This window comes from Phyllostomus discolor, chromosome 2 (assembly GCF_004126475.2).
Source record: "Phyllostomus discolor isolate MPI-MPIP mPhyDis1 chromosome 2, mPhyDis1.pri.v3, whole genome shotgun sequence".
NCBI classification, from domain to species: domain Eukaryota; kingdom Metazoa; phylum Chordata; class Mammalia; order Chiroptera; family Phyllostomidae; genus Phyllostomus; species Phyllostomus discolor.
The window spans coordinates 153,247,530-153,268,649 of record NC_040904.2 but is presented as its reverse complement, the minus strand read 5'-3'; the positions used below and the strand labels follow the sequence as shown (position 1 = coordinate 153,268,649).

Genomic DNA, 21,120 nt, shown 5'->3' with positions numbered 1-21,120 from the left:
ACAGGATAAAACGGACATAACTGCTGGAAAGAAAAGATATTTGACCATTAATAATATGGCTGGCTTGGAAGTAACTGTGGATTTTGGGAAACTGATGAAACACTGTCGCATAAGACATGCATGGGCAAGAACTATTCACACGTTTCAGGTAAGCCTGGAGATTCATGGAGCTATTCAAATAGCTGGCCCTGCCCTAGAGCACCTTGTATTATTTTGTTCCTAATTTTTATTGCTTTCATTTATTTTTTAATTAGGAAACAAAATGCACCAAAGTACAGAAAATCCTGTAGAGCCATAAACCTTTTACTCTTGTTGGCTTTAGAACCCTCTTTATTCAGGAACTAAGCCACCATAGTTAAAGCCTCATCCCTCGGGCCCCACCCGCCACCTGGGAGAGAAGGGTCAGGACCTCAGGACCGAGTTTGTCTCTTACTTCCGCCTCCTGGGTTGCCGGGCTTGGCACTGTTACTGAGCTTGTCTTTGTTAAAAATTTTGCTATTTTGTTCATCATGGGTCTTTTTGGGTTTAAATTTTGACTTTTAGGACTATTTTATTCAAATATTATTTATCTTGATGGCTGAGTTTTTTGGCATCCTCTTAAATTTTGCATCCTAAGCAAGTGCCTCACTTATTCCGCCCTGGTCCAGTGCCTTCTCACCCTCCTCAGAAGTGGCTTCCGCTCTGCATTTGTCCATCCATACAGAAACGGGATTACCAAGGTTTACATAAATGGTTATTGTGATGCCTGGAGGTTTTTGTGACTTGCTTATTTTTTAATTTAATCAAGTATTATTGGGGTATAATTTGCATACATATTTCAATTATAAAGCTGGATGAGCTTTGAGAAATGTATCCCCTTTTTCCACCCTCGTGAGGCAACCACCTTTTATCTGGGAGTAATTTTAGATTGACAGAAGAGTTGGGAGGATAGCCCGGAGAGTTCCATGTACCCCTCCCCCAGCTTTCCCTCGTGTTCATATCTAACACAATTCTGGCATGTGTCAAAAAAGAAGTTGCTCTGGGTACAGTGCTATTAAGTAAACTATATACTTTATCTGGATTTCAGTAGTTTTTTCACTGTGCCTTTTTGTTCTCGTTGTTTGAGGATCAATCCTGGACTACAGTGCACTTAGTGCAACTTAGCTTTAAGCTCTATTTTAATACTCTTGAATTCTCACAAGTTATTCGTGGCTCTGTTATGTGTCTCACTGTTTTTGAGCTCCCCTCTCTGATGGCGGAATGTTGCTTTAATGATGAAGCGGCATCGACCTCCATTTTCACGCAGAAAAACTTTATAGGTTAGCCTGTGTCCTCTACTAGTAGGTGGACATTAATTAGTGTAGGTTTTTAAATTTTTAAGTGGATGGTGTTGTATTTAACTTACTCCATCTCAGTTCCAAAAAGCATTTGAAACAGCTATAAAACGTGCACAATTTAACACGACTTTTAGAAAGACAAAGATAAATGATATCAAGTGGAAAGTGAAGGTAAGGCTGGCAAAGGGTCCCTGCTGGGAGCGGGCCGGCTGCTGCCGCACGTGCCAGCCTGTGTGCCTGCTGGTGCAGTTAGGCTGCCGGTCAGGCTTTACCTTCCCAGAGTGAGAGAGAAGCAATCGGTTGAGTGTGTATGTATGGATAAAATTACAGCCAGGTGTGAAGATGTGCGATATTTCTGGCTGTGAGATCCTAGAGAAATTTCCCTTGTGGTTTCTATAATTCTGAAAACTTGTATCATTCAGTTCTGGGAAATTGTCTTCAATAATTTCATTAAGATTTATTTCTTGTCCCGAGTTTTCTCTGTTTTGTCTTTCTAGAACCTTTATTATTTTGGACCTCCAGAAGGGATTATCTCTATTTCTTATTTATCTCTTCTGTTTTCTATGATGTTATCATTTTGCTGTATTTTCTGAGAGATTTCCTCAAAATTATAACCTAGTCTTTCATTATAATCCAGGCAAATGAAGAGTGAAGGGGTCTTCCTGATTATGGGTTGAGGTTGGAATAAATAAGTGTTCCTTTTACTAAACCTGGCTCTTATTTCATGGCTGAAATAGGACATTCATCATTATCTTATATCAGCCATAGTTTGTTTCTTCCAATTTTGGTTCAGTTCAGCAAGTATTTATTCAGTCAAACTCTGTTCTGGGTGCTTGGTATGGGTCAGGTCATGAAGCAAAGGTGCCTGCCAGTGTGAGGCTTATGTTTGGTGGGGAAGAGGATAGAGACACGCACAATTGTGAACAAATATGTAAACTACATGTGATGTTAGAAGGTGGTAAATGCTCTGGAAAAGAAGTGGGGGTGGGGTACAGTTGTAATTTTAAATAAGTGGTCAGCATAGACCTCATTGAGAAGGTGTCTTTTGGGCATGGGCTTGAAAGACGTACAGAAGTTAACCATGTGGGTATCTGGGAGAAGTGGGAGAAGAGCATTCTAGGTAGAAGGAAGAGCCAAAGTCAAGGTTCATAGGTGGGGGCCTGTCTGGCATATTTGAACAGGAACAGCAAGGAGGCCGCTGTGGGAGTGACCGGCGATGAGGTCAAAGAAGTAATGTGGGGTAAGGGGGTAGGAGGATAGGGGACCAGGTCACCTCCTGGGGTCTTGTAGGACTACCTGTTATCCAGTACAGTAGTTAAATCTGGCTCACCACATGTTCTGTAAGGGAATTTTATCGGTATGGTCACATTCATTTATGTACTGGCCATGACTGCCTTGCACCACACAGAGGAAGGTGGGTAGTAGCTGTAGAGACCATCTGGCCTGCGAAGCCTAAGCATTTATTCTCTGACCCTTTATAGAAAAAGTTTTTGGAACCTTTCTAAAGCCCATACAGACTTTCAGATTCTAAATCTGTAAAATCATGAAGGGTAGTAATCGTTTGTGTCTATTCACCCAAGTTGTATTTTAGAACAGATTTAGAGTAGTTATGTATGTAATTGATGGTAAATGTGTTGCCCCAACCAGGCGGCTCGGCTGGGTGGAGCGCCATCCTGTGCACCGAAAGGTGTTGTGGGTTTGGTCCCCGGCGGGGGCGCCTACAGGAGGCAACCAGTCAGTGTTTCTCTCTCACACTGATGTTTCTCTCGCTCTCCCTTCCTCTCACTCTAAAATCAATACACATATTTTTGGGTGAGGATGTTAAAAAAAGAAGTAAATATGTAAAATCTGCCTCTTTAAGAAGTTTGATAGTATTAATGATTGAAGGAAGACTTAAAGAAATGGATATATGATTTATAGCAGGTCATTGAGGTGGAGTTAGGAGTCCATGTCCTGCTTTCTGCACACACCTTTGGCATGATGTTTTACTTTTGATCGTCATTCATTCAGTGTGACACCGAATAAAGAGCAGTGAGCAAAGTAGATGTGGTCCTGCCTTCACAGAGCTTACAGTCCATTGAGGAGTACAGTTAGGAAGTTACATTCTGGTCTGATAAAAATTCTGTCATAGGGGAAGTGTAGGCTGCTGGAAAATACGGGGTTGGAGGGCAGGGGCCTAGCCCAGAAGCTGTGTGGGGGCTGTGGCCTGGGGAGCACTGGCAGGACCTTAGGGAGGTTCCCTGTGCTGGACGAGCTGGGCTCATGGGAAGGAAAGGGGAAAGAAGGAGGGAGGGGAGCTGGGCTGAGGCTGGCTCCTGGAGGGCGATGTGAGCCATATGAAGAAGATGGGACTGTGAGAGCCTGGGAGCCATGAAGGGGCTTTAAGCAGAGTTGGATGTGATTGAATTTACACTTTACAAATGTCACTGTAGTTTACCATGAGGACAGTGGATTGTAGCAAGTGTGAATGCAGGGAGACTGATTATGGGGTTTTTGAATTTTTCTCAGTGTTACTTAATCGATAAGTAAAAATTCAGTTAGCTAAATTTAGGTAGACGTGTACCTGTTTTGGAATACACAGTGTAAATACACGAGAAATGGCGCTGTGTATCTGTTAAACGTATTTAGCATTTCTGTAATCAAGCATCGTGTCAGTCAGTTTCTGCGACTCAGCAGTATTGGGAGGCAGTGTTCGTCAGACTTTTACCACCTGAAGAGTTGAATCAAATTCTCTGTGTTTAGGGAGATAGAAGTACTTGCTGTGTATAAGGTTGTTCCTTGTTTTAACGCTGGATCTGTATTTCCTCAATGCCCATCTTGGCATCTGTCCCCCCACAGTTCTTCCTGTGGCAGGTTAATGTGGAAACCTTCGGGGAGATAATGGTTCAAACCACTTCTTATTTACGTTGGCGCAGAAAATACAGCAACCAAGGATACCTAGCAAACTCGAAACTTTTCTCACAAGTTACATGGTGACTTTGGACATTTTTCTTGTCTAGAAAATTCTTGATTTGCTAAATTTAAAAAGCAAAGGTCCATTGTTCTCCTGTGTTTATTTTGATAAAGTAAGGTTCAATAATGGAAAAATACAGAAAAGTACAAGGGAAAAAAATTATCCATAGGCCCTTCATTTTGGAGACAGGCTAGTTATAATATTGATAGAATTGCTTCTATTTTGTGATTTATTTTGTTTTGTCACATATTGATGTTTATTTTGTAGGTACTTTTTTGGATCGGAGTAATTTTACTTTGTGTTACATAGTTGTAATACATACATATACACCCAGTTTTAAAAATCTTGTTATTTTTAAAGCATCTTTGATGTTTGCAAAATAGTATATCAAATATCTATATGTAGATACTTGATCTAAATATATGTAAATATATATATTTATTCTGTCATTGGATATTTAAGGTGTCTCTTTTTGTAATATAACACTGGGATCGTACCTTTACACACAAAGCTCACACAATCATTTTAAGTTATCTTATTACTTGGCACTGCACATAGACTTTAACGTTTATCTTCGGGTTTTACAAGCCAGTTGTGGATCTGTGCGGCCTGAGCTCAGCAGCATAATTAGGAAACATTAGAGCATGAGTTCTCGGATAACCATAAAAATGAACTCCATAAGTACCAGCAGTCCGGCCAGGGAGTGGGTGCGTGGGCGGCCTGGCCTCTTGTCTGCCTCTGTGGATGAGGACGTGGACCTGTTTTCACAGTTTTAATTCTCCCCTTGCCTTCTTCCCTCCCAGGGGTCTGAGGAGCAGACCGTGGTCTACGTGGTCGGGAGGGCGGGCCGCCAGCACTGGCAGCACGTCTACACCGCGGTGACCAGGGGCCGCAGCAGAGTGTACGTCATCGCGGAAGAGTCTCATCTCCGGAACGCAATTTCGAGGAAGAGTGTCCGCAGAAGAACTCGTTTGAAACAGTTTTTGCAAAATGAGCTCTCCATGGGCTGTGCATCTCCAGCAGATTGTGCATCTCCGTCACAGAGCTCCAGAAACAGCAGAGGACCCAGCACACCGCCCTCAGCGTCACCACTCCCGATGGACCCAGCTGACGCTGGGACAAGCGATTTCCCCAGAAGCCAGGCCTCTGCAGTGGATGACCAGATGCTTGCCTTTGCTGGAAGATGGAAATTTTCTTTCCCTGATGAAGCAGATACAGATGAAGATCCATCCAAATCGCGAGGGTTCAAAAGAAGCAGTGCTGTGAATGAAGATGAAAGTCCAAACAAAATTCTTATGGTAGGAGTGACGTTCTTATGGACTCGAGCTTTATTTAAATATTGCTAGCTTCAGTGTGCTTATCTGTACTAAAGTGCTATGTATTTCTATTAGTGTTGCTTTGTGCTGCAGGATGTAAAAACAAGTGTTCTCTCCTGTCTGTCAGGTTTGCTCTCTGCCATGCCCAGCTGGTCTGGTTCTGTCCCTCACCCTGCCCGGGGCTGGCACTCTCGGCAGCCTCAATCAGTGGGCTTGTCAGGGGGGACTTCCTGGTCATCCGGAACCTTCTGTCTGCATGCCTTTCTTATCAGCCTCCCCCCACCCCATTCCGTAGGCCATAATCTCACTTTTATACCAGAACCCCACTGAAGCGGCTGGTTCCAGTCATCTTGTCAACCCGAGAGGCCTTTCCTTAGGTCTTGTTCTTGACATTTCCCCCGACATTCCTAGTAGTTTTAAATGCGACCATTTCAATGTTTCCTTCCTTGATTGCACTGGTACCTTATCTCCCTCCCTCCCACCTCTGTCTCATTTCCCTTCATTCCTTCTTCCCGTCCTCTGACTGGAGACGTCGCCCCGAGGACCGGTTCCTCTTTCCTTTGAGGACTGTTTCCTCGTCTAAGTTTCAGCTGTCACCTTTGCAGAAAGGTGATGCTTTGTTCAACTAACAGTTTTCGGCTGCCTGCTCCATTCAAGGCACTGGCAATTCAGCAGTCAGTGACCGTTCCCACTCTTGCTCTGACGGTCCTCTGTGGAGTGGCCAGAAGGGATGTGTAAGTAACTTTCTGCTTCCCTAAGTGTTCTGGGCAGTAGAGAGGAGGTAACAAACCAGCTCCCCAATCTGCATCTCTGATCCTGGAGATGGACTTTCTGGAACCACGGCCCAATACCTCTTTTTTCTTTTCTTTTTTTCTGATTTCTCCATTTCAGGCAACATTCACCCATTTTGTTTTTTAGACTCAGTTGTTGACAGGTATGTATTTATTGCCAGTTTATTCATCATTTCGATCTTTTAAAATAAGCCCCTGTAATGTTTCATATAATAATGGCTTGGTGATGGTGAACTGCTTTAGTTTTTTCTTGTCTGGGAAGCTTTTTATCTGCCTTTCAATTCTAAATGATAGCTTTGCTGGGTAGAGCAACCTTGGCTGTACCAAGGTTGGTACCCTGCTTTTCATGCAGGCTTTTCATGACTTGGAATATTTCTTGCCAGTCCCTTCCAGCCTGCAAAGTTTCTTTTGAGAAATCAGCTGACAGTCTTATGGGAACTTCCTTGTAGGTAACTAACTGCTTTTCTCTTTATCTTTAACCTTTGGCATTTTAATTATGGTGTGTCTTGGAGTGGGCTTCTTTGCATCCATCTTGTTTGGGACTCTCAGTACTTCCTGGACTTGCATATCTATTTCCTTCACCAAATTAGGGAAGTTTTCTTTCATTCTTTTTTCAAATAGATTTCCAATTTCTTGCTCTTTCTCTTCTGCTTCTGGCTCCCTATGATGTGAATGTTGGACATCTTGAAGCTGTCTCAGAGGCTGCTTACACTATCCTCATTTTTTTTGGATTCTATTTTCTTTCTGTTCTGATTAGTTGGTTTTTACTTCCTTATGTTCCAAATGATTGATTTGACTCTAGGCTTCATCCACTCTACTGTTGTTTCTCTGTAAATTGTTTATTTTAATTAGTGTATCCTTTGTTTTTTTCTGACTGGATCTTTTTTATGCTGTTGAGGTCCTTACTAAGTTCCTTGAGCATTGTGATTTTTGAAAAAACAGGTTGGATTATAAATTATTTCCAAAGGTCCCCCAGAAGCTTAAGAGTCAGTCGCTTTATATGCCGACAGCACCCTTGTTGTGGGGAGCTTCGGCTTCCCAGACTGTGTAGGAAAGATTAGATGGTGCAGGTCACTGGGGCCCGCTGGAGAACGTGCTCACAAAACCTGCCTGTCCCGGGGGTAAGTCCTCAAGGGAGAAACATGTATATTCTGACCCCAAGTGAATGTGAGATGGTTAGAAAGGTCTCTGAGAATGTGCCAACAGTGTGTGAAGTACTAGCACATTAGTGAGCTACAAGCAGAGAATAGTGTGGCTGGAGCACAGCATGCCAGCGGGGGGGCTGGGCCGAGGACACCAGAGGATTCAGGAAGGAGACAGCGGCTCTCCCAGAGACACTGTGCATTCTTTACAGCTGTGGGGAGCACTAGAAACATTTACAGAGCTCTGTGGATTTCAATTTATGAAGGTGACGTTGACAGGACTTTAGTAGATTATGGTTAGGCAGACAGGAGGGGATGAGTTCCCAAAACAAAAAGATTATTTCCATAGCTTATTCAAAATGATTACGCTCTGAACTCAGGTAGCAGCAGTCGGGGTGGAGAAGAGAGGCTAAGGGGTATAGTTGGTGGCACTTAGCCGTCACTCACTTATACAGGTGGGGTCGGACATGAAGGTGATTCCTAGGCTTCTGGCTTGGGCATCCAGGGGGATCCAGGCACCATTAATCAGGTTTTGGGACAAGAGGCTGGGGGGACAGGTTTTGTGGGGAAAGTGCTCAAACTGGACGTAGTGGGGAAGAAGTTTTCTCTTCCTGGAAGTGCTAGGACCACTGCCGCTTCGTTCCTACTCCGTCTCAGCTCTTGGGTGGTGAATTTCTGTCTCAGCAAAGCAATTTCTTTTCCTGAAATTAAATGTATTAACTCTTACAAAGACCATGGGATAAATAAGGCTGTGACTGGGCAGAAAAGTGAGGTACTTCCATAGAAGAGTCTAAAAGTTTCTGGCTTGGCATTTCTCACTGCTAACATGGGGTGGGGGTGAGGTACGCCGTGGTGTCCAGGGAAATCGGCAGCAGCAGCAGCGGCAGCAGCAGCAGCATCTGTCTTCAGGTCTGCGCTCCCCACAGCTGGCGTGCTCTGGCTGAGGCCAATGCTGCCCATCTGTGAGCACAGTGACCGTGGGGGCGTCCGGTGCTGACTGATGTCACGGCATAACAGCAGCAGCACAAGCCAGGTTCTCTAACTGAAGGGGATACGTTTTCTTACCAGGTGTGCCAGAAGTATGTGGCATTTACAAGAATCCCTAGCAATGAGGCCTGGAATTCAAAGCTTCAGGGCTGATCCATTAGGAACTCCTGTGCTTTCATGACTCTAGACTTTCAGGTGCCTTGAGATGTGTCATTTCTAAAAGATTAAATTCAGTGACAAGGGCTGCCCACATTCCTTTTTCTTTTATATTCACACTGCTTCATGAGAGCCTTTTAAAATCAGCTTTTAAGCCCTGGCTGGCGGGGTAGCTCAGTGGATTGAGCATGGGCTGCGAACCAAAGTGTCGTAGGTTCCATTCCCAGTCAGAGCACATGCCTGGGTTGCAGGCCACAGCCTCCAGCAACCGCACATTGATGTTTCTCTCTCTCTCTCTCTCTCTTGCTCCCTCCCTTCCCTCTCTAAAAATAAATAAATAAAATCTTTTTTAAAAGTTGGCTTTTAAACTCTACAGACACTAATGCTGGTCTCGTCCGAAATGGCAGCTTCTGCTTCTCCGTGGGTTAATAGCTTTGGCTTTGGAACATGTTCCAGAAGTAAATGTTAGCCTGGTTTTTTTCTTTCTGTACCCTGCCCCCACCAAGAAAAGAGGGAAAACAAAAATCTCCCTTTAAATAAAAACATGTGTGTAAACATTCTAAAATGTATCACATAAAGCAGCAATTTCCAGAACTTTTTAAGGAAAATGACATTTTAACAGAAAAAAATTAGGAAAGACATAATCACATAATCCCTGAAAAAAGAGAGTCCTTGTATTAATCAGGGTTCTTGAGAACCAATAGGATATGTCTGTCTGTCTGCCCGCCTGTCTGCATCTGTCTGTCTCTCTGGGTTTATTTGAGGGAATTGGCTCTTGTCCTCGTGGAGGCTGGAAGTCTCAAATCGACAGGTGGGTCGGTGGACCCGGGGGAGACTTCCTCCTTCCTGGGCGGAGGTCAGTTGTTTTTTAAGGTCTTCAGCCGATGGGAGGCCCACCTTATGGAGGGCAAACTGCTTTACTGTGCTAGTCTACTGATCTATATTAGAGGTTAATACCATTTAAAGAGTACCTTCCCAGAAGCATCTAGAACTGGAGTTGACAAAATAAATATCTGAGCACCATGGCTTAGCCAAGTGGACACAAAATTAACCATCACAGTCACCTAAGTGGAACAGACTTCGCACTGTGAAAGATGGAGTTGTGCCTGCTCTTCTCCTTTCCCTGTGGTGGTAAAACTTCCCCATGACCTCACCAGTCCATTGACTTTTGCATGGGAATCGCTGACAGTGCCAAGAAGATGCTTGTGGCCCAGCTGCGCTTCGCCTGACCACAGCTGGGCCCACACTCGCTGTGCTGCTCTGCAGGAACCATCTTGAGATTCTTAATTTCTGAACATAGGGCCTTCATTTTAATTTTGTACTGGGTCACCAAATTAATATAGTGGACCCTGTCCACACCTTTGGAAATTCGATTTATATACCCATTCAGCAAATAGTCATGTCCACACTCGAGTCCCACAGCTGGGTGCTGGGGATACACAGAGGGCAGGAGCCGACAGCCAGTCGCTCTGCTCCAGCCTTCCAGGGGCGGGGGAATGGACTAGGTCTTCTGCGGAAGCAGTCAGGGGAAAAGTGCATGGGGTGGCCTGACTACATTTTTACAAAGTTAACCGTATTTTTATTGTTTTCCTAACAGATGGAGGAATCGTCTCCACAAGTGTCTTCCAAACTTCAGAACTTGAGACTAAATAGTTTGACCCCCAGGCAACTTTTCAAACCCACAAGTAATCAAGAAACTTAATTTTCCTTCTGATTATTCCAAATAATTGTCTATTTTTTCCATTCAACGCAAAGTGGACATCATAACTTCAAAGTATCAGGATAAAAGAGGATACCTGTAATGGGAGTTTTATTTTAAGGTGTTTGTATTACAGATGTTTTAAACTCATTCGATCAAAGAAAACCTTGATGATGTCGATGTCTGTCATGAGAACAGGCAGCACTGGACATAAATGAGAGAAAATGGTGTCATATCTGTACTTTATGAAGAGTTTTATTTTTAGGGTAATGCCTTATTAACTTCCGTGATCACTGTGTGACCTTCGCCAAGGGGTGAAGCGTGGCAACGAGGAACTGCAACTGAGTCTCTCACTGGCACCGGTGTCAGGTGTCACGTCTTCTGCGAAGGGATCACCTCCCAAGGCTGCCGTTCGTCCCTCACTACTGCCAGGCTCTACCTCACCTGGGCTGTTCCCGGGAACTCCGGAACTTGAGAAGTAACTGATGTGTAACATTGTCTGAGTTGAGGGTGTATGAAACTCACCTCTCGCATTATGACGACCACTGTAGCATTACCTAACACCTCCATCGTGTCACGTGATTGTCACTGCGGGGGGCGGGGGGGTGGCATGGGGCACATTGCTCTGAAGATGCTCTATTTTGGAAAAGTTTTTTCTCAGAGTGATTTCTATTTTTTTAAAGTTTTATTTATTGTTAAATGGTAGAAGAAATAGTTAAGAGGGAAGATTTACCTGATACTCCAATGTTTTAAAAATTGCATTATGGAGATATAATTCATATACAATTCACCCGTTTGCACAGCTGAGTAGCTTTTAGTATATTCACAGTTGTAATACCAATACCACAATCAATTTTAGAATATTTTTATATGATCACCTAAAGAACTCTTGCCCCTTTCAGCTCTAATACCTTCCTACCCGCTAGCCCTGGGCAACTGGTAATCTACTTTGTCTCTGTAGTATGCCCTTCATTATGATGTCTTTGATTTACCATGGTATGTTCAGATTTCGTCCATGTCATAGCATGTATCTACCAGTGCATCTCTCTTTTTTAAAAAAAATAAAAGATTAAAAACAATCATGTACAAAGAGCTAGTATTGTTTCTTTTATTGGGTAGATGTCTTGGATGATCCGTTCAAGGAAGATCACTCAGTCCACCTTGACGAAGCCCTTTGGGTACTGACAGGAAAACTGGCCACACAGACTGAGGTCGTATTTCCACATCAGACCGTGTGGGTTTGAGCTGATGGGACAAGATCAGGGACCTGGCTGCATTTTTGCAGGTGGCCCCCATAGAGCTGTAGGTGGCCCACCTTGCTTTCAGTGGTTCCTCGAAGCAAAGGGCCTTCATCTATTTTTATTTCCAAATAATGTGCTGTTGTAAGGATATGGCACATGGAATTTATCCATTCGTCAGCCAATGGACATTTGGGTTATTTCCACTTTTTGGCTATTACAGCTGATGCTGCTGTGAGCATCTGTGCATAAGTTTTTGTGTGAACATGTATTTCCATTTCTTTAAGGTATAGATAGACCTAGGAGTGGAAATGCTGGGGCACATTGTAACTCTGTTTAAAGCTTTGAGGACCGGACAGGCTGTTTTCCAAGCAGCTGCACCGTTTTATATTTACGCCAGCAGTGTGTGAGGGTTCCAGTGCCTCGTATTTCTCCAGCACCTGTTGTCATCGACTTGTTGATTACAGCCACACCACACCGTGGGTGTAAAGCGATATTTCGTTGTGGCTTCCATTTGCATTTGCCTACAGTAATGATGTTGGCCATCTTTTCATGTGCTTATCGCCATTTGTTCTTTCTCTTAGGAGAAATGTCTATTCAGGTCTTTTGCCAATTTATAAATTGGGTTATTTTTTCTTTTTATTATTGAGATAGGAGTTCTTCATATATTCTACAAAGAAGTCTTTTATTAGAAACACTATTTGCATTTTTTTTTGCATTTTGTGGATTTCTTTTCACTTTCACAGATTTTTCTGTCATCTGCAAATAGAGAACATTTTACTCCTTTCATATCTGGGTGCTTTTTATTTCATTTTCTTGTCTTACTGCCCTGGCTAGAACTTCTAGTAAACTGTTACATGGATGTGGTGAGAATGGACATCCTAGTGTTGTTCCTGTGAGTTTTCAGGGTCTGCAAGGCAATCTGCAAATGAGTGTTGGGACTGAAGGTGCAGTTCACAGTTTGTGCAAACTTGTTTCCTAGAACATGTGGTGTTCCCTGAGGGCAGATGTGCCACCTAAAATAAATGTGCCATTAGTCTTGAGTGTGTTCCTGTCTGCAGGCTGTTTTAGCACTTGCACAGGTTTCACATCTTGTCCTGGGACTTTCAGTATTGGGGGCAGGGAAACTGACTCCTGGTAAATTTCATACCACCAGTGAGCTGGAATTCAAACCCAGATCTGCTTTCAAATCCTATGCTCTTCCTGCTCTTCCATGCTGCTTTTCAAATTTATAGCAAAACCTCCCCTCCCCCTTAAAAATTATGTAGCAATTAACATTGTGTAGGGCTCAGCCTCTAGAACATGAAAATTCATTCAAAGCTCTGAAAAAGTGCATGTCCTGTTTTTTGGCTTTTTAAAATCACTGTTTATTCCATTTGGTAGAGGATTTTTTTTCCATACAAATATTTGCAACAATTTTGAATCCCCCAAAACCATACATAGACGATAAATACCATGCTATTAAAGTATTAAATTTGTACAAAAATACTTTACAGTTTAATACTTGTTTGTTACAAATAAAAATACATATTTAAGTGACTCATGATCTTTTTTCCTTAACATGATTCTGCTTTATACTTTCTTGCCCTGGCGGTCCTGAAATGTGATTGAAATAATATATTTCTTTGCACACAAAGAAAGGTGAAGGTTTTCCTTAAACAAAGGACACAGTGTTCAAGTGCTTCATCTAAGCGGTTGTTTGAGTTATTGATTGAAATGGAAATGTTTGGAAAATAACTGTTTCAATATGGAGATTCTATAATTGATATACATATCTATTTTTTTATATTCACCAAATAACAGTTATTAGTGTAACTATTCAAAATATCCGGACAGATGAAAACAGTTGCTGACAGACATTAACTGCAACTGTCACAATTTATTGCTTTGAGGGATGGTGATAATTGGCAACGCATTCTGTGGAAAATGTATTTACAATTTCGGTGAGTGGCATGGCTCAGAACTAAACGCAGTCCGATGTCATTTTTAAGTACATGTGCTGTACACCCCTCAGTAGAACCAGTTTTTAAAACATGTCGAGCAAGATGAGTTTGATTCGCCTATCATTAAGATAAACCTTTTAATAGACTTAATTCTTAAATTCTTAGTCCTGAATTTTAAAAATAAGATAACTAACTCTCAGTGTTACTAAACACTCTAATTCATTATCAGAGATTTTCAGCTATTAAAAATGTGTCCCTAAAAAAAAAAAAAGCAACAGGTCACAAGACATATCCTGTTTGATAATTTGTTGCATAGGGAATAGCATACATCTTAGTTAAAATCATTCCTCTACTTGGGCAAAACAGTTACCACCACCTATTAGGATCTCCTGCGTGCATCGTTGCTGAAACATTTTAAGATAATTGTGTCCCTGTACCCCTCCCCTAGCAGCAGCCAGTCCCAGCAGTTACCCAACTAGTTCCTCTAGCAGAGCCAGCTTTATGAAAAGCCTTGTTGGTCAAGTTCTTACATTAATGACTTCATAGTAAGAAACTGATTTCAAAGTGAATTAAGGAAATTATCATAGAGAATATTTTTAAACAGACATTTTTTCAAAAAGTGATAGGAAGATGAACTTGTAAAAAAGTTCCTCCGATGTTCCTCGTGGAGGGGTGGCCTACCTATTTTTCTTTTTCTCTACCATGGGGCTTGGCAGCGAATCATCTGCCAGATACCGTAGTGGTCGCCAAAAAAGTAACCTCTTCTACTTGGAAAGGGAAGTGAACATGAGCCGTGAGAGATTTAAAAGACCCCTGTGCTTGCACTTAATGCCACGTGATCATCTGTGCTTCAAATGTCACAGAAATCTCAAAGGGATTTTTTTTTAGCACCATGTAGATACTGTCTTTTGTCCTGCTTTATAAAAAGCGTTGCTATAAGGTGTTAGTGGGTTCTCGGATCTCCAGATTACTACCGTGGCTGGGCTGTTGGAAAAAAGCACTGTTCTGTTCACTCCATTCTCCTGGTAGAGTCTGTTCTATGGACTTCTGTGAAGCCAGTGGGTTTCTGCTAATAACCAGGTCCAGCTTATTACCAGATTCTGCGATGAGGGGCACGACGAGGCAGCAGTCAAAGTCTCTCGTTCGGACGTGATTGACCTAAAGGGTCGAGAAGAGCCGTTTTGAATTATTGTTCTCGTCATAAAACAATCCCCCAGACCCAGGGTATACAGGTCAGGCATAACACGTGGCCTTGCAGGGATTTAGGCCAGCACCTCTACAGAGAGGTCCAGCCCTGTGCTGACCATGCCATAACGAGCTCACCGGCTTCACAGTCTCTGCTACGAAGTTTTAATGCCCCTGAGTGCAGGGGCCACCCATGGTGAACAGCCTGCCTCGCTCACAGCAGGTGCTCCAAGAGCTGAACGTCAGCTCCAGTTTACAGGTGAGGAACACGAGGTGCAGAGCAGCTGCCAGATTTGCCTTCAAGGAGCAGCTGGTGAGTGGTCAAGCCAAGATGTGATCCCAGGCACCTGGTGGATTCCAAAGCCTCTGCTCTTGACCGTGATGCTGAACTACCCCCATCCGTGGCCCACCCCCTCCTCAGCGTATACATGCACTCACCGGCTGTCGTTTCTCCTCACCACAATCAGAAGTTTTCACAGTCTACATGCTGCTCTCATTCCGTGACTTTCCACTCTCTCCCAGCTGGACCTGACGCTCACGCTGCACAAGTGACCGCACCGTCCAATACAGGACTCGGGTCTTGGGCTATCGTTCTCTTTGGCCTCCGGCATCGGCCGCTCTTAACACCTATCCCTCCTTAAAACTCTCTCTCGTGGCTCCTAGGACACTACTTTGTATTGACCCTGTTATCATGTTAACAGCTTGCTTTCAGTCCTTTCCTGCCTTTACTTCTCCCTGTCCTTTAAATGTTGTTTTTCTTAGACTTTTATCCTTGGTTCTCCTTTCTTTATGACTGTAAGTCCACCATGGGCATGTGACCCAAACCCATGCCTTCAGCACCCCAAATCTTTAGCGCTAGCTCTAACATCTCTCCTGAGCAGCAAAGCCAGGCCGCCTCTCCCAGGGCTTGGCCAGGATGTGCTGAAGGCGCTGAACACTCGGTGTGACGCAGTGCCTTGCCCATTCCTGCCCTGGCTCCTCCCCGTAACCTCCCCTCTCCACCTGCCCCAGGGCCTCACAGCACCACTGTGTTCTTTCCAAATGATACATGATGTCACTCTGCTTAAGAAACAAATATGCCTCCAGAATAAAGTCCAAGAGCTCTGTCATGACATTTAAAGTTCTTCACGGTCTGAGTCCCCTCCACTTTTAAGGTCTCAATTTGCATCTAAGTAGGTATAGCTCTGATATATGGATGAGGAAGACACTCTCAGAGAATTAGTAACTTGTCCATAGTTATTCTTCAATTGTAAAAGCACCCAAGGAAAACAAAAGTGTCCCATACACCTAGGACAAGACTAACCGTTCTACTGCCACGGCAAAAATAACCACCAGAACTGGGTTTAAAACTATCTAGTGGACCAACGAGCACTCGCTGCAGTGAGCGCACCTCAGAGCAACCTCGTGCTGTGAAGGTCAGCTGTCTGGCGACAGACTCGGTCCAGTGGAACACACGTTTAAGACGGTGCCAATGCTTTCCTCCTCCTGCAAAATGTTCTCTTCCTAAGAACTGCACGAGAACTTGCTTTGCTCAGTGAAAATACACCGGACCACGACAGGACTCCATTCAACAAACAGGGTTCAACTCTGTGGTTTCAGACACGGTGTCAGTTACAGAGATACTGAGCATTGTACAACGGCGAAAGGGAGAATCAGGTGCTGGGCCCATCCTCAAGAAGTGTACGATCTGCTGGGGAATATATACAGGGAAACAGGCAATTTCAATGACTGGTAAATTCTACCAAAGGAAAGCTTCTAATCTAGGTTTGAGACAAAGGAGGAAAGGAAGACTTCAGTCAAGGAAGACTTAGAAGAGTTAAATTAATTGAATTCCACCTGCCATCTTACCTGTAAGAGCCTGTCATAGGGCTTTAAGCCACCAAGATCGCCTGGCCCGGCGGGGCGAATGTTTTTGACATACACGCCTTTCTCCAGCAGGCCATCTGCAACGCTGAACCCGAAGTCCTCCATGTCTGAGCTTTTGTACAAGGTCACCTGGAAGGTGAGAAGGGGACATTTAGCTAGGTTGGAGACTCTGGCCTGTGAATCTTCTTGACAATCTTTTCAATCTCATTTCAATAACATAATGGATTTGTAATATATTAGGCAGCTCCCCCAGCCCTGCAGCCCCACCCCCAAACCCAAGAATATCCTTGGAATTTATAAACTGCCACCCAGAGCAGACAAGTAGGAGAAGGAGAAAAGCTGGAGAGTTTTGGTGGGGTGTTTTGTTGTTGTTGCTTTTACACTAGCAGTTCTCAGGCATGTGAAAGTGAGGCTTTCACTAGGGCAAGCTGACTTCTCTGTCTCCCTGGGTATCTCCCCAGTGTCGGGAGCAGCTGGGGCAGCCCCTCGTCTTGATGGGCACCAGAATCAAGGACCCTTCCTTCCTGCCCACCCCTGCCTGGGGCTGCACTGGGTGCAGAACTCGGCATTTCCTCTCCCTTTGAAGTCCATGAAGCGCCTCATTTTATTTGCTGTGGTACCCCAATCGGGACTTCAGTGGCCTTGGTTGGAAAGAACCCAAAGGTGCTCTTGTAACAAACACCTTGCCCTGGGACCTGGCTCCAGCAGCGCCCTCCGTGTGTGTCCAGGGTCGAGCCCAGCAGCTCGCGGCATTCGACTCTCTCAGCTCTGGGCCACAGCTGGTTCTCTCTGTGCCGAAGACCAGCTGCCACCAGTGACAGCACCCCCCCACCAGTCTCACTCCTCCACCTGACCATCTGCACGAGTCAGTCTGAGGTCCACTCATCAAATCATTCATGCTTTCAGCCAGTGTGGGCCAGCTCCCCACCACATTCCACGCTCAGTTCTGGGTGCGGGGAAGCAGCAGTGAGTGAGAGAGGGGAGCCGGCCTTCCAGAGGCAAACACATTAATAATGTGTTATGTTCACCGAGCCCAGTCTGGACACGGCCAGGTGGCATGCTCAGCACTTTGCACTCAGTTTTTAATCCTCATCTGAGGATGTGCTTTTTAATTTTAGAGAGAGGAAAAGGGAGGAAGAGAGAGAGGGAGAAAAACATCGATGTGAGAGAGAAACATTGATCAGTTGCTTCTTGTATGTGCCCTGACTGGGGATGCAGCCCACAACCTAGGCATGTGCCTGGACCAGGAATCAAACCCACGACCTTTCAGTTTACAGATGGCACTCCAACCAACAGAACCACACCAGCCAGGGCACGCCACACTCACTTAGCACTTTAGGGTACCCTCTGCTTTTTCTGAGGTTTGTCAAATGCCCTCCACAAAACCTTACGCATGCTTCAAACAGCAATTGGGGCTTCTTTTTTTTTTAACTCTCTGAGTTTAGAAGTATACAGTTTATTCTATTTCTACACAAATAATACAGACACATTATTGTAAAAGAGTAAAAAGTGTAGAGCTATACAAAGTGCAGAGCAAAATGTGAAGATGAAAACTTTTAGAGCAGGTTTATTCTTTTGCACCTAGTTATTTCACTTCAGGGAGGTATGGAATGTGGAAGGAAATGAAAGCTGGTCAGCTTGTGGATTTTTTATTTCACTGGAGAGACAGACAGACAGACAAGTACATCCCCAGGCTGGCTGGGTCAGCACTGATCACCCCTGAGGCAGCCCTGTGGCTGCTGCCATGCTGGAGGTAGGAAAATGCAGCGTCAGGGGGTTGATAACTTGCCCAAGATCAGAAGGTACAACCGGTATGACTGTGCTTATCTGACCGCCTGTAACCATTACCGCATGTGTCACAGATGCTAAGGTACTCTCCATGTTTTGTATTTCAAAATCTCCAAAATCAGACTATGTTTTATAATCAATGGCATCTCAGAGCCCATGAGATCAGGTGCCAACACATAGCACCCGGCCTGCAAAGCATGGCTCCGACCCGAAGCACCGACAGCGCTCTGTGCAAGGCAGAATCTCAGGCCCTGCCCCAGGCCGACCACACTGGCACCTGCAGATTGCGAGTGATGTGTGTGAACACTGAGGTTTTCTCTGCGCAAAACTTCACAGCCCAGTGCTGCTTTGTGTTCTGGAAAAGGAAGCAAGGAAACTAATGTTTAATGAGATGACATTCTTTGCAGGCTCATTCCATGACTGTGTGTGACCATGTGTACACGCATGTATGCTCGTGAACACGTACTCACACTGGCCCCTACCATGTGCTGGCACTGGTTTAAGGACTAAAGATATAGCAATGAAAAAAAAAAAAAAAAGACAGCAGTGAACAAAACATAGCCTTTATGAGCTTATAGTCCAGTGAAGATATCTAGTTTAATCCTCCTAACAATCCTGCCAGATGAGTAAGAGCCTCAACTTTAAATCAGGTAGTAGACATAAAGTTTTAACCTGAAGTGACCAGATTTATGTGGGAGATCAATTTTACGGCACTCAGTTAAACAGAATAGTAAGCCCCATTTACCACAGAAGGCAGGAGTGTGCCTATGCTCAGGAGCAGTGTAGAAGGTGCAGGCGTCTGAGGGTGCTGCTCAGGTGTGGCGCCCCATCTGGCATGCACCCTCAGACGCCCGAGAGCAGTGGGTCAAACTGTGTAAATGAGACAGTCTTCTTCCCGCCCCCCCACCCCTGCAGGAGTGGAGGAGACGCCTTTCCTGGTAACTTGGGCTCAAGTAAAGCAGGGGAGTATGTGGAAGATGCCCCTTTCTAAATCCCTAATCCAGTGCCTGCAACATCATAGTAGGGTTATTACTTTTGAGTAAATGAAAAGGTTGGTTCTGACATGGGTGAGTTTGGAAGCAGTTAGAACTGGCCACCAGATACTGTGAATGTGAATAAGACTGATTTAATTTTGAAGTTCAAGCCATCTGCCCACCCCTTTCAATCCTTCCTAGGAAGAGCTGGAAATGAGCACGGTGCATCCACACCTTGAGTGGGATGGATGGGGCTACTTCCCATGAAGGTCCAATGGCGACACCTTGTGGTCATAAGAAGTGATAGCTCTTCTGACAATGGAGTCAGGCCTGCCCTGCTGAAGAGGGGAAGCAGCCCCATTTTCCCACGGACAGGGGGAGAGGTGACATGGAAGGTCTTCCAGCTCAAGATGCTGAACTTCTTGCTAACAAGGTCTGTGGGACTTGAGGGAGCAGATTAAAAAGCAAACAGAATGCAGCTGTCTCTACCAAGTTTGTGAAGCAGATCACACAGACAGGGGAATGAAAGCTCAGGGAGGGTTAGAAAGTTGCCCGAGCTAAACAGATCGCAAGAGACAGAGGTGCTTCTGACTGAGACGTCCAGATCTTCCCATGGCACACTCACTGCCTTAATAAGTACTCATTTCAAAGGAGAATTTCCAGGTCCCTTTATAGTTATGATTTTGCCACAGGCCACAGGGCAGGAGGGTTCTGTCCCTCTTTCCCAGCGTGGGCCTGGAGCAACAGGGAGGTTCATTGTTGCTCATTGGCCAACGGATCTCAGGCACCTGCTCCACAGCCAGAGCCCAGGAAGGGCAGAGAGATGCGGGGCACTACATGATGCCGACACTGGTCACTGGTGACACATCAGCCAAAACATTACTGGTGGGCGGTAAGCAGAGCAGGTTAGCAGATGAAGGCCACAGCTGTTGACCAAGAGGCTTCGCTCTCCTGGGCCCCAGACTTGATGTGCGTCTACGGTAAACTCTTCAGAATAAGAGCCTCATAAGTGATTTAAATTTGAAAGTAATCTGTTTCTCTAGGAGATTTCCTGAGGTTAGAAGAGATTGAATTTTAATAGCCAAGTGTATTGTTCTCCTGGAAACAGCTTAGAAACAACACATAAGAAAAACGAAATTATTTTTAAATGACACAAAGATAAGATTCCAGAAATCAATAATTCATAAAACTGGGCAGCACGGCTGGCTGCTCTCAGAGCAGCGATAATAAATTGTGCCATGTAGCTGCCGCCCTCTTGTTCCACTGGAGATTGGTAGCAGTTAGTTCTGATTTATTTTCTGTCCAAAAATAATTCTAAGGATTCTGAGGTTTAGATCATAATTTTTAAAAAATACTTCTTTTGCACAGAGGCATCCCTTACCCAGGCACTCTCCTACACAAGACTGCTTTTGGTCTCCCGGGCGCTCTGTGCAGCGGAATCACTCCCCTCCTGCCACGGGGGGTGCTGACTCTCGAAGTGGATGGACAGGCTTGTCCAGGTAGAATGTATAAACTCTAGAATTCACTACTAAAATTCTAGACCTCATTAGCTGTATTTGTCAAGTCATGATTTTTTTTTTTTCTGGACACATATCTCCTAGCTGGTCAGGCAGCCTTTACCCGTTTCCAACTGCACAGCCAACTAAAGATGAAAACTGTTTCGTGACGGCTGCATTTCCTCTCTGAGAGCCCTTCATGGCTTTCCATGGACAGCCACTGGCATGCCCGCTCACGGCTCCCACAGCTCTGCGGGGTCCACCCCAGCC

The 21,120-nt window shown here is 44.6% G+C and overlaps 2 protein-coding genes across 12 annotated transcripts in view; one reads left to right on the top strand and one right to left on the bottom strand.

Moving 5' to 3' along the window:
• HELB (DNA helicase B) overlaps positions 1-11,452 on the top strand; it is a 34,616-nt gene extending 23,164 nt beyond the window's left edge. For 2 of the 3 annotated variants that reach the window (XM_036018713.1, XM_036018712.1), the window contains 3 exons: positions 5-148; positions 5,073-5,567; positions 10,259-11,452. In XM_036018713.1, coding sequence (XP_035874606.1) covers positions 5-148; positions 5,073-5,567; positions 10,259-10,363 — 744 coding nt within the window. In that variant the 3' untranslated portion in view covers positions 10,364-11,452. The remainder of the gene's footprint in view (positions 1-4; positions 149-5,072; positions 5,568-10,258) is intronic. The other variant, XM_036018714.1, reaches the window with a different exon arrangement.
• Positions 11,453-13,153: 1,701 nt separating this feature from the next.
• GRIP1 (glutamate receptor interacting protein 1) overlaps positions 13,154-21,120 on the bottom strand; it is a 664,666-nt gene continuing 656,699 nt past the window's right edge. For all 9 annotated transcript variants that reach the window (XM_036018708.1, XM_028532026.2, XM_036018706.1 and 6 more), the window contains 2 exons: positions 16,575-16,721; positions 13,154-14,699 (listed from right to left, as the gene is read on the bottom strand). In XM_036018708.1, coding sequence (XP_035874601.1) covers positions 14,475-14,699; positions 16,575-16,721 — 372 coding nt within the window. In that variant the 3' untranslated portion in view covers positions 13,154-14,474. The remainder of the gene's footprint in view (positions 14,700-16,574; positions 16,722-21,120) is intronic.